This window comes from Schistocerca americana, chromosome 7 (genome assembly GCF_021461395.2).
Source record: "Schistocerca americana isolate TAMUIC-IGC-003095 chromosome 7, iqSchAmer2.1, whole genome shotgun sequence".
Classification (NCBI taxonomy): Eukaryota; Metazoa; Arthropoda; class Insecta; order Orthoptera; family Acrididae; genus Schistocerca; species Schistocerca americana.
The window spans coordinates 468,898,301-468,916,323 of record NC_060125.1 but is presented as its reverse complement, the minus strand read 5'-3'; the positions used below and the strand labels follow the sequence as shown (position 1 = coordinate 468,916,323).

General features: G+C 37.8%; 1 protein-coding gene across 7 annotated transcripts in view; it reads right to left on the bottom strand.

The window, feature by feature from the left end:
• Nucleotides 1-18,023, bottom strand: part of LOC124622629 (myosin heavy chain, clone 203-like) — a 223,350-nt gene that overhangs the window by 150,485 nt on the left and 54,842 nt on the right. For all 7 annotated transcript variants that reach the window (XM_047148399.1, XM_047148398.1, XM_047148402.1 and 4 more), the window contains one exon: nucleotides 11,168-11,376. In XM_047148399.1, the coding sequence (XP_047004355.1) occupies nucleotides 11,168-11,376 (209 nt within the window). The remainder of the gene's footprint in view (nucleotides 1-11,167; nucleotides 11,377-18,023) is intronic.

Sequence of the window (18,023 nt, the reverse complement as noted above, 5' to 3'; positions counted from 1 at the left end):
TTTGGCGCCGTGCAGGTGAGCGCCACAATCAGGACTGCATACGACCCAGGCACACAGGGCCAACACCCGGCATCATGGTGTGGGGAGCGATCTCCTACACTGGCCGTACACCACTGGTGATCGTCGAGGGGACACTGAATAGTGCACGGTACATCCAAACCGTCATCGAACCCATCGTTCTACCATTCCTAGACCGGCAAGGGAACTTGCTGTTCCAACAGGACAATGCACGTCCGCATGTATCCCGTGCCACCCAACGTGCTCTAGAAGGTGTAAGTCAACTACCCTGGCCAGCAAGATCTCCGGATCTGTCCCCCATTGAGCATGTTTGGGACTGGATGAAGCGTCGTCTCACGCGGTCTGCACGTCCAGCACGAACGCTGGTCCAACTGAGGCGCCAGGTGGAAATGGCATGGCAAGCCGTTCCACAGGACTACATCCAGCATCTCTACGATCGTCTCCACGGGAGAATAGCAGCCTGCATTGCTGCGAAAGGTGGATATACACTGTACTAGTGCCGACATTGTGCATGCTCTGTTGCCTGTGTCTATGTGCCTGTGGTTCTGTCAGTGTGATCATGTGATGTATCTGACCCCAGGAATGTGTCAATAAAGTTTCCCCTTCCTGGGACAATGAATTCACGGTGTTCTTATTTCAATTTCCAGGAGTGTATATTCCTAATCTGCAAACCACTGTGAAGTGTATGGCGGAGGGTACATCCCATTGCACTAGTTATTATAGTTTCTTATCGTTCCATTCACATTTGGAGCACAGGAAGAATGATTGCTCAAATGCCTGTATGTGTGTTGTAATTAGTCTAATCTTGTCTCGTGATCCCTACATGAGTGATAAGTAGGGGGCTGTAGTATATTCCTAGAAGCCATTTCTTGAAATTTTGCAAGTAGGCTTTCTCAGAATAATTTATGTCAATCTTTAAGACTCTGTCAATTCAGTTTCTTTAGCTTCCCTGTGACTCTCTCCCATGGGTCAAACAAACCTATCACCATTTGTGCTGCCATTCTCTGTATATGTTCAATATCTCCTGTTAGTCATATTTGGTGCAGGGTCCACAAGCTTGAGCAGTATTCCAGAATAGGTCACACGAGCGATTTGTATGCAATCTCCTTTGTAGACTGATTGTGTTTTCACAGTATTCTACCAATAACCCAAAGTCTACCACCTGCATTAACCATGGCTGAGCCTATGCTATCATTCCATTTCCGATCCCTACACAGTGTTACACCCAGGTGCCAAAGTTACTTTTACATCTGATGATGGCTCTCCATCCAAAATAAAATTCTATGTTCTCTACCAAAACAATCCTCAAACCAGTCACAAATTTCACTTGATACCTCATATAATAATAATAATAATGGTTTATTTGTCCATAACAACTTTTACAGTCATGGACATAGTCAGTCACTACATACATGAACAATAATAATAGTTTAGTAGTAGAAGTAAAGTAGATAAAACATTTCAAATCCTTAATGGAGTACAATATCAATCACGTCAATATGATTGTACCTTTGACAATTAGTATGGATGCAGTACTGAGTCAAATGCTTTTTGGAAATCAAGAAATGCTTCATCTATCTGACTGCTTTTATGTTATGTGGGAAAAGTTCAAGTTGTATTTCGCATGATCAGTGTTTTCAGAATCTGTGCTGGTTGGCATGGAGGAGGTAATTCTGTTTGGGATACTTCGTTATACTTGAGCTCAGGATGTGCTCTAAGATTCTACAACAAATCATTGGACAGTAATTATATGGGTCACTTTTACTATCCTTCTTGCAAACAGGTGTAACCTGTGCTATCTTCCAACTATTGGGTGTGGAGTTTTTGAATGGAGTTAAGTGTTTCAGCTTTTACTTTGATACCCTCAATTTCAGTTTCTGCCACTAACAGCATTTACATACGACCAGAATTTCTTTGAGATTCTGCTACAGTAGTAACTGAAGGCTGCCCACATTGTTGTCTTGACAGCCAAGCATGTATAATTCAGCATCTCTCTCTAACTATAGCTCTATGCTCTGTTTTACACCTATTATGCAGTAGTCTCTGTTGCTACAGAAGTTTCTTTATGGTGACTGCATACCATGGAGGGTCTCTTCCATTATGAACTGTTCTACATATCTATCCAGTGCAGGGTCAACTGTTCTTTTGAACTTGAGCCACTGTAAGTCTACAAGCTCCTATCCTGTGCTGAAAGTTTCAAGTTCCTCATTGAGATGTGACACAACTGATTTTTTAAAAATCTATTTCACTGAATGAATACATCTTTCTATTTGTTTTAGTTGTCCTTTTTCCTTTAGTAATCACTGTTGCCACAACCAGTCATGATCACTCATAGCAGTTTTGATGTGGAAACCCTCAAAGAGGTCAGGTCTATTTGTTGCCATTAAATCTAATATATTTTCATCATGAATGGGGTTCTAAACTATCTGTTCTAGGTAGTTTTCAGAGAAGGCATTTTGCAATGTTCTACAGAATGTCTTGCCATGCCTGCCAGTTACAAAACTGTACTGTACCATTTGATTGTTGGAGATTTTAAGTCTCCTCCAATGATACAGAATGATTAGGAGACTCGTCTGCTAGCAAAATAGGTTTTCTCTAATGGTTTGGTTACATCATGAGGTGACCTGGTGGTTTACAGAAGAATCTGATTATAATTTTATGCCCATCCCTGATACTGAGTCTTGCCCAGACAATGTCACATGCAGCTTTAATTTATATCTCGGTGGATTTGAATTTCTCTCTACTGATACTAATACACCACATCCATTTCTCATTAGCCTGTCCTTTTGATACACGCTTAAATTTTCCCCAAAAATGTCACTGCAGTCATCTTCATGTTTCAACCAGTTTTGTGCTTAGTATTACATGGGCTTCACTGTGTTTTAGAAGCACTCCAAATTTTGGCACTCTGTTGCAAATACTTTGGCAGTAAACCACTAGTAACTTTACACTCTCATCTGTGGGGTGCCTGGGTGGCAGCCTCAGATGAAGGGTGCACACCTGGACCTCTTAGGGCGCATTGTAGCTCACAACGCAGTGGCACAGGTCCAGGAAGTCACAGGCTAGCTCGACACAGACTCTTCACAGTCTATGTTACAAGCCTTCATTTGGACTCAGAACCAGGGGGCCACAGTCTGTTCTGGGGACAATGATGCAGATTGTGAGCTTCACTGACAGTTCATAAGGTTGGTATTCTCAACCTTATCTGCTAGTCACTGGAATGATCCAAGTCAAACCTCGGAATCCAGATGAAAGGCACTGTTTGGCCCAACATGCTTCACAACCTGCAGTTGGTTACATCCTTTTCCCTCAATGGATGCCGGAATAGCCTCTTCAACATGTTGAATAAGGCCCAATACACAAACTGAATGCACATGGCTTTCCTTCCCACCGCTTGCTGTGATTTCCCTAATGGATACCACTATTCGCCACACATCTGAACAGCCGATGGCTAATAGACCCCTATACTTTTGTGTTTGCCTCCCTTGACACTGGATTAAACACATTTCCCAACTGGTGAAGTGTCTCAGTTTCAGTTTCAGTGGGAGACAGCATGTTCAACTCGTTGGTTAGGAGGATGGGTGTAACATTCTGAGTTCTCCTTGGTTCCTGTCCCCTGTATATGCCTAGACCTATCGCTGACTCACCACTCACAGACAAGTGAATGAATAGTGATAGATCCCATATCTCTTTTCTCCAAAGTTCTCTTTAATTTTCCTGTAGGCAATATCTATCTACCCCTAGTGAAATATGCCTCTACATCCTTACATTTGTCCTCTAGCCATCCCTGCTTAGCCATTTTGTACTTCCTTTCGATCTCATTTTTGAGACGTTTGTATTCCTTTTCGCCTGCTTCATTTACTGCATTTTTATATTTTCTCCTTTCATCAATTAATTTCAATATCTCCTCTGTTACTCAAGGATTTCTACTAGTCCTCATCTTTTTACCTACTTGATCCTCTGCTGCCTTCACTATTTCATCTCTCAAAACTACCCATTCTTCTTCTACTGAATTTCTTTCCCCTGTTCCTGTCAATTGTTCCCTAATGTTCTCTTTAAAACTCTGTGCAACCTCTGGGTATTTTTTTTTTTTTTTTTTCAGTTTATCGAGGTCCCATCTCCTTAAATTCCCACCTTTTTGCAGTTTCTTCAGTTTTAATCTACAATTCATTGTGGTCAGAGTCCACATCTGCCCCTGGAAATGTCTTACGATTTAAAACCTGGTTCCTAAATCTCTGTCTTACTATTATATAATCTGTCTGAAACCTTCCAGTGTCTCCAGGCATCTTCTACATATACAACCTCCTTTCATGATTCTTAGACCAAGTGTTAGCTATGATTAAGTTATGCTCTGTGCAAAATTCTACCAGGTGGATTCCTCTTTCATTCCTTACCCCCATTCCATATTCACCTACCACTTTTCCTTCTCTTCCTTTTCCTTCTATCGAATTCCAGTCCCCCATGACTATTAAATTTTTGTCCCCCTTCACTACCTGAATAATTTCTTTTATCTCATCATACATTTCTTCAATGTCTTCATCATCTGCGGAGCTAGTTGGCATATAAACTTGTACTACTGTGGTAGGCATGGGCTTTGTGTCTATCTTGGCTACAACAATGCATTCACTATGCTGTTCATAGTAGCTGATCCCTGCTCCTATTCTTTTTATTCATTATTAAACCTACTCTTGCATTACCCCTATTCGATTTTGTATATATAACCCTGTATTCACCTGACCAGAAGTCTTGTTCCTCCTGCCGTCGAACTTCACTAATTCCCACTATATCTAATTTTAACCAATTCATTTCCTTTTTTTAAATTTTCTAACCTACCTGCCCAATTAAGGGATTTGACATTCCATACTCCGATTCGTGGAACGCCAGTTTTGTTTCTCTTGATAACGATGTCCTCCTGAGTAGTCCCCACCTTAAGATCTGAATGGGGGACTATTTTACCTTCAGAATATTTTACCCAAGAAGATACCATCATCACTTAACCATACAGTAAAGCTGATGCCCTCAGGAAAAATTACGGCTGTAGTTTCCCGTTTCTTTCAGCTGTTCGCAGTACCAGCACAGCATGGCCATTTTGGTTAATGTTACAAGGCCAGATCAGTCAATCATCCAGACTGTTACCCCTGGATACTAAGGTCAAAAGTTTCTAAAAACACAAACATAAGTTTACAACTGACAATATCATATGAGTTTTTTGAACCACTCGTAAATGTTTGAAAAAATAGGATCAATGGATGGATTTAAAATTGTTGGGCACTAAACAGCTTGGTCACCAATGACATTTCACAAGACTGTGGTTCTGGTGAATGAGAAGTACTGTTGTTAAAACGAAAATCAAAGGTCATATAATGATAGCCACAGCAATAGATAATGTCACACACAGGTTTCAGCAGACTTAGTCATACCATTAGACTGGCAATGGCAAGGAAAGCGTTTCTGAAGAAGAGAAATTTGTTAACATCGAGTATAGATTTAAGTGTCAGGAAGTTGTTTCTGAAAGTTTTTGTATGGAGTGTGGCCATGTATGGAAGTGAAACATGGACGATAAATAGTTTGGACAAGAAGAGAATAGAAGCTTTCGAAATTTGGTGCTACAGAAGAGTGCTGAAGATTAGATGGGTAGATCACATAACTAATGAGGAGGTACTGAATAGGATTGGGGAGAAGAGGAGTTTGTGGCACAACTTGACTAGAAGAAGGGATCGGTTGGTAGGACATGTTCTGAGGCATCAAGGGATCACCAATTTAGTATTGGAGGGCAGCGTGGAGGGTAAAAATCATAGAGGGAGACCAAGAGATGAATACACTAAGCAGATTCAGAAGGATGTAGGCTGCACTAGGTACTGGGAGATGAAGAAGCTTGCACAGGACAGAGTAACATGGAGAGCTGCATCAAACCAGTCTCTGGAGTGAAGATCACAACAACAGTCATACCATTGTTGAAAAAACATGATGTATCATGATACATGAGTATTGATACAATCAATGAAATATTATGCAAAAACAAAATGAACAGCCGAATGCTAGAATCCAAAATTTTAAATCAGACCTGTGTGGCACAGGCAGCCTCACACAAATGAAAATTCAGCAGTCAGCTTATATATGTAAATAAACTTACAAATTGCTTGGATTCTTTACTTGGCTGAATATGTGATGTCTTCTACACTGATATGGCAAAGATGAACACTGCAGTGTCACTTTATCGCACTCAAACTTTCGAAAATTGTGGAGCAGCTAAAAATGTCTTCTGCTTGCAGTGGCTAACAATGTAAAACAAGGCTGATCTAGGGACTTTTCCATGTTTCATGCACAGAACATGCCCCAAAAGCTTCAGTCTTCTTTCAGCAATCATTTTGTGTAGGCTGTGTGGACCACTTCTTCTCAGCACTTCAACATTAAACGTGATCATGAAAACTGATCTTCAAAATTTGTCTCAAGCATTGTTGGTGGAAAACATTGAGGTTGTGTGCTGATTTTCCTGGTCTCAGTCGCATATATAGCCATTAGTAGGATGATAGAGGAGTACAGACAAAGCTTTGTGGACACGCGCATGGAGTATGACTGCCATTTGGATCACAATCGTTGGAAGACTTTAGAGATTGACGTAGATAAAAAGACAAGGCCTAGTAGAAATCCTTGAATGATACAGGAGATATTGAATTTAACTGATGAAAGTACAAAATATGAAATTACAGCAAATGAAGCATGCAAAATGGAATACAGACATCTAAAAAATGATACCCGCAGAAAGTTCAAAATGACTGAGAAGGAGTTGCTAGAGAATGAACTGAAGGCTGTAGAAGCATAAATAAATAGAGAAAAGATACATGCCACCAACAGGAAAGCAATCAACTGTTATTACTAGAGACTGGGTTATATGCGTAACAAAAACCTTAAAATATGCATGCAAATATGCACAAAAAATGCGTAAAAATGCATGAAAAGTATTAAAATATGCAAGATCAAATAATAAAAAGCATAGTAATTACTGCATGCATTATATCTCAAAGTTGAACCTGTGCTTATCAGTTAAGAGGAAGAGTGCTGGCCATGCAAAAACTCGGTACATTTAAAACCCTGATATTATTTTCTGGATACTTTCTGGTAGAGGTTAGGCCTTACTGGAATTATTTTCTAAAAATCTGCAAAATGGGGATGCATACGGTGTTTCAAGAATTATTCCTTCTTTTCTGTTGTTGTTGGTAACAAGTGGATGCGAAGCGAGTGAGTTGCAGTGAAAAAATCGAGATGTACAAGACCGACTTCGAGATGTATTGCACGCAGAGGGGCATGCTGAAAAACAGCATAATACTTTATTTAAAAAACAACATACAATCATGAATTTTTTTGAACAGCATTAACTTTTAATTAATACTACTGGACCAAAGCATCATTTACAATTTATTTTACATTTTTGTACTATTGTAAACATAAACAACCATGTACTTTTCCAAATGTTCAGTAGTAAGACTGTGTCTTTAATCACTCAAAACACTTTTATAAGCAGAAAGGACCATTCTACAGCAACTGAGGTAACTGGGCAGTATTTGAATTTGGGTTCTATGTTGGCACTTTTTGTTTCTGGTAAAAGTTCACCCAACTGATTAATAAAACTATCAATTTGGCACAAGGGTTCAAAGGCTGGGTTATTGTTTAAAATGTTTTCAAACTTTTGTTTAAGTTTTCTTGGGAATACCTCTGGCAATGAGGAGTTCACTAGGATAATTTTATTCATTAACTGAATAGATTCATTCAACACCAAACCTTGAGTTTCAATCTTTTTAATACTTGCAGGTACATGGGGAAAATGTGGCATGCTAATCACAGCAATGTCTTTTTTAATCTGTTTTTTATACAGGAATCATTAAAAGCTCCTTTTCAATGTCTAACAGCCAAAGCCTCTGCACTATTGAAGTCATTTACTACCCCTCTAATGGCCTCAAACTGTTCACTGTAAAACAACACAGCTTCGACCCACATACCCCAATGAGTTAACACTGGTTCGGAAGGTACAGGCACAGTTGGTAGTTTTTCTTTGTAGGTCTTGATGCAAGCAGGAACCTTTAGAAACATTTTCTTTGTGGATGAAATCAGTTTATTTACATTCACAAATGTGGAACGTATTTCTTCAGCAAAACGATGTACTCCAACCTGTTAATGTTGGTTTTAAAGACTGGAACCACTTATTCTCATGCAAGATGTCCCTAAAAGTCTAAATGGTGGTCCATGTGTGAATCCTTTCATTAAGGAAAAATCTCTAGTAGAATTAGATACTAAGCCCAAGGCCTCCATGTGACAGACAGACACACTAAGCTGTCGGCTATTTTCTGTTTGTTTTTTTATTTTTTACAAACATACTTTCTTTTTACTGTTATTATTATTATTATTATTATTATTATCATTATTGTTAATACTGTTGGCACTGTTTATTACAGCCATTGCTTCTCTTCAACACTCCACATCTCAAACAATCGCGAATCTCTGTCTATGAGGACTATTTAGAAAGCAAGTTCCATTAATTTATATAAAGAAGCCCATACATTGAGAGCTTTTATATACAACTTACAGCTACAAGTGCCAGCTATTTTTCTACATAATTGTCCCCTATATTAAGGCACCTGCCATACCAAGGAAGAAGTTTTTACCTTTTTTGCCCTCTTTGTAGAATTTTGCTGCCTGTGAGTCAAGCAGAGTTTGTAAGGAGTACTGCTACTTTTGGTTTTACAAGGTAGTAATAATCATACTCCTTATGTTTCACTGTTTCCTGAAACTTTTGAAAGTGAGTGCACTCTTTGTCTGTTGGGTGTGGTGTCTTGCCTATTTAATGTCAACAATGCCTAAACACTACTGGTCATGCATATGTATGCGAGCTAGGAGTTCCGTAAGGGGATCCAAAAGAAGTGGTCGCATACACTCATGCATAAATGGTCTGAAGAATTAACTAGAAACTATGATTACATGTTGAAAGTATTTTCTCAGATTTTAAGATACAGGTATTTTAGTGGTTCAGTTCATTCACAGAAAGATGGGCGGAATTATTCATGGAACTGGAAGACACAGGTTGATGGTTGTTGGTTAGCAACTTCTTTTGGTGGAACAAATGAAAAGGCTTCCATGAACAGTGATAACCTGCTTGTTAATGTGGAAATGCAATGCAGCAATGGTTACTTCAGCATGAATGTGAAATGAGCTTAACTGTTAAAACAAAACTGGATGAGTTTAGGCATTGTTAAGTGGTGTGTTACATGCCAAAAAAGATCATAAAATGAAGTAATCTGAATTTGTGCTGTTATTATTTCAAAGTTACTTTTTTTCATTTTATAACTGAGGAAATTTAATATCTGAAAAGTGTACAAGACACATTATCCATATTAGGCATATGGCCAGATTTATTTCTCTTTGTAAAGCTCCCATTTTCAAGTCCTATAGCAGCAAAACCAGTAAAATATATATATGTAAGAGCAGTACAGGTTAAACCAATGGTTTAGCAAATACTGTTAAGCACTGGTTTGCTGTTATGCCACATATGGACTGGAAGAATGTAAGAGCAGCTTTACATGATTTGATACTCTCCTTTAACTCACTCTCATCTTCAAACTGCCGAGAACTTTACCATTTTTTCGTCTTGGGAAACAAGTGAAAATCATTGGGTGACAAATCAGGGCTACACAGTGGATGATCAAATAATTCCCAGTTGAAGCTGGAAGTCATCTCCTTCTGCAGCATACCAATATTAACATGGCTCCCAACCTCTCTGATTTATGAACATCAGTCAGAAGCTTTAGGACCCATCATGCTCAAAATTTGTGATAATCAAGCTTATCAGTCGCAAGTTTGTATACCGTTGTCCACGACATACAATGGGAAACTGACTAAGAATTCTGTAATTGTGAACCAACAATCATCTCCATTCCATCATTAATCTTTGGAAAATGTTCACTTGTCAAAACAAATAGCTATGTACTTCTAACATCACCACAGCATTCATCTGAGCTGCCCAAAACAAAAGGCACTATTGTCTTACAGCAATATCGCTCACATTGTTCTCTCTGTATACTGCAGGAAGTTCATTATGACTGACTACAGCTTCCATGTTTTTCACACACAGAGAATGGATTATGGTATGTAATACACAGACAATGGGAATTTTGATGATAGTGGCTCTTTTTATTTACAGTAATAGTGTAAAAAGCAGTTCAGTAATCTTTTCATGTCGTTGCCAGAGTTGTACTGAGCTGGGTGACACAGCTATGCTAAAATCACTCTGCAACCCACACACCAGACAGTAACGGAACTTGCTTTGCGAACAGCCCTCATATTTTACCATGCCTATGACAGCTGTTGTTTGTCTATTAACAATGGAAAATCCAGGATGGAATATAACAATATTATGAGAAAGAAAGTTACTACTCACCATATAGCGGAGATGCTGAGTCGCAGATCGCGCTTATGTCTGTCTATTGTTGTCGAAGGCCTTAATGGCCAAAAGCTATAATTGTGATTGTCTTTTTGTTGTACCTATCTGTGACTCAGCATCTCCGCTATATGGTGAGAAGCAACTTTCCTTCTCTTAATACTATCAACAAATCACTTATTTTCATTTACATATAATGCCTAATAGTTTTATTTACCACTCTGTAATTTACAACTTTCAGGTTCTGTTTCTTTTTTTCTCCCAATCTGTTAAAGAGGAACATCACTGACTCCAATACTTTGGAAATGTAGCTAGGATGTCAGAGCTAGTCAAGAGATGTTTTGAAGGTAGCATGCTAATGAAAGGAAGCCCCAGAGACTGGAACCAAATAAAATTAGGCCAAACAAATCCTCATATTACAAAAGCTTGCTGTGAGCTCTAAGCTAACATCTCCTACTAGTTATCATTCTTATTGTATTTATCATTATAAAGTTTAAATTTTCGTTCCTAGTGAAGTTTTACATCAGAAAATTTTTCACACTAGTGGATACTGTCATGTAAACAGAAAATGCATTTAATAACAAAAAGTAACATTCAATGTATTTTGGTTTTGTACAGTTTCAGTACAAATGTTATAAAACTCTAACATTGTACCAGTATCCTTATATTATTATGCACTGTTCAATGTAGACATCAACAAATCCATTTGTTCATACTTACTGAAGTAAGTTCTCCTATGATTTTATCCATCGCCTCTTTTATCTGCTGCAGCTGCATTTTCACACATGTCAAGTGACTGTCCTTTTCTTTCAGTTCTCTTTCAAGACCATGAAGTTTTTCTTCAGTGTCACGCATCTTCTGCTCAAATGCGGAACGAGCTGCTTTCCATCGACTGGCATCATCAACATGTTTCTCTCGTACATCCATCACTATACAAAAAATGAAGACTTAAATAAGTTCTGCAATAAATCTCATTTCACACTGTACCGTGGAAAACATATTCATTAACTTGTATTTTTTATGATATAGTACTATTCTTTTAACACAGCACAATAAAAAGGAATAACTTAAGCAAGAGTTGATAACAGACAGAGAGAAAGAAATCTAATACTATTGTCAAAGCACTGAAGGTAAACAGAGCATTGGCAGACATCAACATCTACACCCATACTCTGCAAACCACTGTGAACACATCACTGAGGGCACTTTCATTGTCTCACATATTATAATATTTTTCAATGACCCTTACTGCGTAAGTAGCTGAACTCAAACGTTTCAGCAGACCATCAATGTGTTTCTTCCAATTTAATCCCTCATCAATGTACACACCTAAAAATTTTGAATATTCTACCTTAGCTATATGCTTCTGATTAAGGTCTATATTTATTAATGGCATAATACCATTTACTGTACGGAACTGTATGTACTGTGTCTAATCAAAATTCAGTGAGAGTCTGTTTACAAGGAACCACTTAGTAATTTTCTGAAAGACATTATTGACAATTTCATCAGTTAATTCTTGTTTGTCAGGTGTGATTACTATACTTGTGTCATCAGTAAAGAGAACTAACTTTGCCTCTTCATGAATATAGAATGGCAAGTCATTAATATATATTTAGAACAACAAAGGACCCAAGACCGACCCTTGTGGAACCCCATTCTTGATAGTTCCCCAGTTTGAGGAATGTGCTGATCTTTGCTTATTATGAGAACTGCTTATTTCAACTTCCTGCACTCTTCCAGTTAGGTATGAATTAAACCATTTGTGCACTGTCCCACTCATGCCACAATACTTGAGCTTTTCTAGCAGAATTTCATGATTTACACAATCAAAAGTGTTTGAGAGATCACAAAAAATCCCAATGGATGGTGTTCAGTTATTCAGATCATTCAAAATTTGATTGGTGAAAGCATATATGGCATTTTCGGTTGAAAAACCTTTCTGGAAACCAAACTGACATTTTGTTAGTACTTCATTTTTACAGATATGTGAAGCAACTCTTGAATACATTACTTTCTCAAAAATTTTGGATAAAGCTGTTAGAAGGGAGACTGGATGGTAATTGTTGACATCAGATCTATCCCCTTTTTTATGCAAAGGTATAACAATAGCATATTTCAGTCTATCAGGGAAAATGCCCTGTTCCAGAGATCTATTACACAGGTGGCTGAGAATCTTACTTATCTGTTGAGAACAAGCTTTTAGTATTTTGCTGGAAATGCCATCAATTCCATGTGAGTTTTTGCTTTTAAGCAAGTTTATTATTTTCCTAATTTCAGAGGGAAAAGTGGGTGAGATTTCAATTGTATCAAATTGCATAGGTATGACCTCTTCCATTAACAGCCTAGCATCTTCTAATGAACACCTGGATCCTACTATATCCACAACATTTAGAAAATGATTACTAAAAATATTTTCAACTTCTGACTTTTTGTTTGTAAAGTTTTCATTCGATTTGATGGTAATACTGTCTTCCTGTGCTCTTGGTTGACCTGTTTCTCTTTTAATAATATTCCAAATTGTTTTAATTTTATTATCAGAGTTGCTGATTTCAGACACGATACACATACTTCTGCATTTTTTAATAACTTTTCTTAATATAGCACAGTAGTTTTTATAATGTTTGATAGTTTCTGGGTCACTACTCTTTCTTGCTGTCAGACACATTTCCCTTTTCCAGTTACAAGATATTTTTATACCCTTAGTAAGCCATGGTTTGTTACATGGTTTCTTACGAGTATATTTAACTATTTTCTTGGGGAAGCAGTTTTCAAATGCATTTACAAAAGTGTCATGAAATAAATTATATTTTACATTGGCATCAGGTTCACGGTACACCTCATCCCAGTCTAACTGCTGTAGGCTTTCCCTGAAATTTGCAATTGTTAAATCGTTGACTGAACGTACTACTTTGGAGGACTGTTTAGTACTGCTGAATGGAGCTATGTCATATATTGTAACTAGCTGTGCACCATGATCAGAAAGACCATTCTCAACAGGCTGAGCATTTATCTGGGTAAACTTATCTTGGTCTATAAAGAAGTTATCTATCAGTGAGCTGCTATCCTTTACCACCCGAGTAGGAAATCAATAACGGGTGTCAAATTGAAAGAACTGAGTAATACTTCAAGGTCATTTTTTCTATTACCCTCTTTCAGAGAGTCTACATTGAAGTCCCCACAAATAATAATTTGCTTCCCCGTCTGACAGATAGCACAACAAGGAGTCCAAATTTTTCAGAAATAGATGAAAATTTCCCAAAGGGGACCTATATACAGTTACAATTATAAATGTGCCTTTATTTAATTTAAGCTCACATGCATATGCTTCTATATGTTTCTCTCCACAAAACTTTTTTGTTTCTATGCTTTTTGCACAATGATAACTTTTGACATATATGGCAACTCCTCCTTTCTCCATATTTTCTCTAATTACATGTGCAGAGAGCTTATATCCCCTTACATTTACCTTAACCATATCAGTAACAATGTGATGCTCAGACAGGCATAGTATATCTATTTCATCCTCAGCTTCTAAATCTTCTAAACAAACCAGAAGCTCATCTATTTTATTTTTTAAACTCCCAATATTTTGATAAAATATACTTACATTATTTTTAATTACACTTTTATGAGGACCTTTTCTTATTCTAACATTTGCAGTACTCTCCTGTCTGAGTTTCTCATTGTGCTTAGGCCTAGTTCCTATACCAGTGGTCACAAGGTGTTCAGAGAGGCAGATTATGTCAACTGGGTTGGGTGACTTTAATTCATCAATGCAATTACCTAGGACTGAGATACAACTTGGTGGAGATAAAATTTCTGGTGATTGGTGAAAATTTATAACTGACAGCTGTGATTGGTGATCCAATGTGCTAGAATTGTGCTGTTTAATTTCTTTCCTAAACTGAAGATTTGTTTCAATCCTGACCTCTCGTAGAACGTGACATCTTTCTGTCTTACCTATCCTAAAAAAAGGTGCTGCTCAAACACGTGTAACCACTGGTATTTTACCATTCATGGCAGTGCCTCCCCCCCTTAAATTTCCTATTACCGCAGCCAGTTTACCTTTCCCTTTCCTGTTGAGATGTAGGCCATGCCTGGTATAGTCCCACCTACTGAGAGAATCAACAGGAACCACACCAATATGAGCCCCCGCACCCGACCCAAGCAGCCGTTCCAACTCCAAATTAACTCTCCCAACAGAAGAGCTCAAATGAGGCCGGTCATGGCATCTCAGGACATATACAAATTCAACATTGGTGTGTCTCGATGCCGACGCAATCTTTACCAGGTCACACTCTATACTGTACCCAGGATCTCTGTCGATACTGTTCCCTGGCCCTCCCAAAATAACCACGGTGTCTTCCCTGGTAAATCCTTTACAGAGTGAACCTAAATTCTCTGTCACCTGATCCAGACTAGCACTTGTTTTGGAAAGGATAGACTGCTACTCACCATACAGAGGAGTTGCTGAGTTGCAGACAAGCACATCAAAAAGACTGCTATACATTTGAACTTTCTGCCACAAGACCTCGTTCTCATGTAGAAAACACACACACATTCATACAAGCATAACTCACAAATACATGACAACTGTCTCTGGTCACTGAGGCCAGCCCCAGTGACTTAACAGACCTGACAGAATTTCAAATCTTTTCCAAATTTTTCTTACTGACATCCCTAACAAAATAATGGACAGAACAATGTGTATTGCTCACTTCATTTTTGCTGTTCATGCACTAAAACTTCACCATCAGACAAGATGTTTTAACTTATTACTTCTTTATTACTAACTGTATTCCAAACACATCTTTCTGACAGTATCAACATATACCACTGAGTGTTCATGCAAAATTATATCACTGTATGACATATAGTTATGAAAGCCATAAACACTGGATGCATTAAAAAGAACTATCTGTTTTATATATGGGAGATCAACTGTTTAAAGAATTAGTGTGGGTGTTGGATAGGAATGAGGGAGGAAGGGGTGACAGGTGCACGGGATAGGCATGTGATGCACAGTTGTCAGAGTTGGTGGGAAGCAGTACACACTCAGGGTTGCCACAAGCTTCCGAAAATGAAATTCCCTGACAATTCCTTGATTTCTTGACAAAATTTTGGCGTTTTCCCTGACAAATTTGGAGATCTGAACAGGTAAGTTGACAAAAAAAAGAAAGACTTCTGGATTTCTGAATGTGTTATTAACTCTAATTTTGAATGAACAGCAGATTATTGTCTCCTTTACAGCATTTATTATCTGAAGGGTAAGTAAATATGTAAGTTGTGTGAAAGGATTTCTGTTTTTGTTAACAAGTCAACTCGAATTTTAAATTAACAGCAATTCTTTGCTCCTCCTCCCATACAAGATTTATGAACTTTCCAGGCTAGATAATTCATCCAATCAAACAAGGAACACAAAAGGAATATGTTATGTAACATGACATCAAAATTAATAAAATACAAATGACAGCACTGGGCTACATATAGTGACATTTTCCCTGCCAAATAACATTCAGTGCTTTGTCAAACAACAAAAAGTCAAACAAACAGTTTAAATCAATCAATGAAAACCAGGCAACTTCTTTGTGAGAGAAATGATCTCTTCATCAATTCCACTCGAAAGGCAAAAGGGATCATTCCCATGTGTCAATAAATGATCTTGATGAAATGTGGCGGGTGTGTAGAGGGAGCAAGATAATGCAATACATATTTTTTGTTTGTGCCCAGTTTCAGTTTTAAGGATTCAAGCACACCCCAAAAGATAATTTTGCATATTATGTTTGGAGGGAATATCTTTGAAATGACGGTAAATAATAAAGCTGGTTTCTGAAGTACCATTTTGGAAAAATATGCTGTACACAATGTCCTGTTAAGAGTATTTTCAACATACCTAATCAAAATATCTAAACAATTATTATTAGAGTAGTTATTTGCTTTACTTATATTTGAGCGGTCTTATGCCAGAATGAACTAAGCGACATTTCAAAAAAATTGAGTTCTTCACGATTTTAAAATTATAGGGTTTCATTTTGTCTTATGACAAAACGAACTATCTGACAACTCGCCTCATTTCGTTGCTGTAGCAAGGGATTTCTTTGGCAGAAGGTTGGTACTATTCATTCTCTTATTCCAAAGTGAACCATGCAGCATCACAAGATGGCTACCGCAGTATATAGCTCAGGCGCACGTTCCCACGCAATGGCAGAAAATGGTGATAATTGTGAAGATGAGTCGTTTAGTTCTAGTTCTTCTGATGTATATAAACCTAGTGATGGTGCCTCTCAATCATCAAATGGTAAGTGGATTTTAATAACTAATGATACTTTAGATTATATAATAAACTCATTAATAGGAGGTTATGTTGTTTACCTCACATGCCAGAATGATTCGGCCAGTGCTGCCATAAATAATCAGAGGAGAAAAAAAATTGACCCCATGGAAACTAATACCTCTTTATTTAGGGTAGGAAATGAGATTTAATGTGGAGATGGTTCACTCTGGCAGAACAGTTCCTGAAAGAATTGTATTTCGCAAATTCGTCAGCAACCAAAGTAATGAAATTGAATATCATAACTTGGTCTCATGATTGGTATTCTTAATCAATCAGTTTTGAAAACGAATTTGTAGATCTAAGAAATTTGTTTTTCAGATGAACATGAAATTTCTGGCAATAAAAGAAAAAAAAGGAAACAGGGAACAATTGAAGAAAACCCTAAGGAAGAAGAAGCAAAATAGTGGGGAAACTTACATTAAGAGTAAAGGAGAGAGTGTCCCAGGAAAGACAGTTGTTGATTTTAATTGTTAATGTAGGCAAAAATGCTGGCAAAAAATAAATTGTGAGGAGAAAAGAAAGTTTTTTGACACATTTTATGGAAGTGGGTCTTGGGATGTGCAGACATCAATAATACATGGTTCAGATAAAAATGTTCCCATCAAAAGGGAGCATTCTAAAACAGACAAGAAGAAGTTTTCTAGGAACTATTATATCCCTAGTGTGATGGAAATGATGTGAAGGTGTGCAAAGAAACTTATCTAAAGACACTACAGATTTCTGGCAGCAGGGTGCACCGAGCCAAAGCCAAAGCAAAGACAAGCTCTTTATGGGACCAGCATGGAAAACACATACCTCATAATAAAAGTGCTCACTCAGTTATTATTCACATTTATAATCACATTAATAGTTTTCCCAGTACATCGAGTCACTATTGCAGAAGAGATTCATCAAAAAAGTACTTGGACAGTAGACTTAATCTTAGTTTGATATGCAGATTATTCATTGATAAGCTGAAAGAAGAAGATCCCAATGTTAAACCTCCCAGCCAATCACTGTACGAAAAAGTATTTAGACAAGACTTCAATCTCAGTTTCAAGCCTCCTCAAAAGGATACATGTCAAACATGTGACAGGCTAAACACGCTAATTACAGCAGAGGAGACACTTAGAGCTGGTGAGGCAGACACTGAGAAGCTACAAAGATTACGAAAGGAGCAGGAATTGCACCACAGGAAGGCTGAAGCTGCAAGAGATTGTCTGAAAAGGGATATGCAGAACTCCAAGACAGAAGATAATC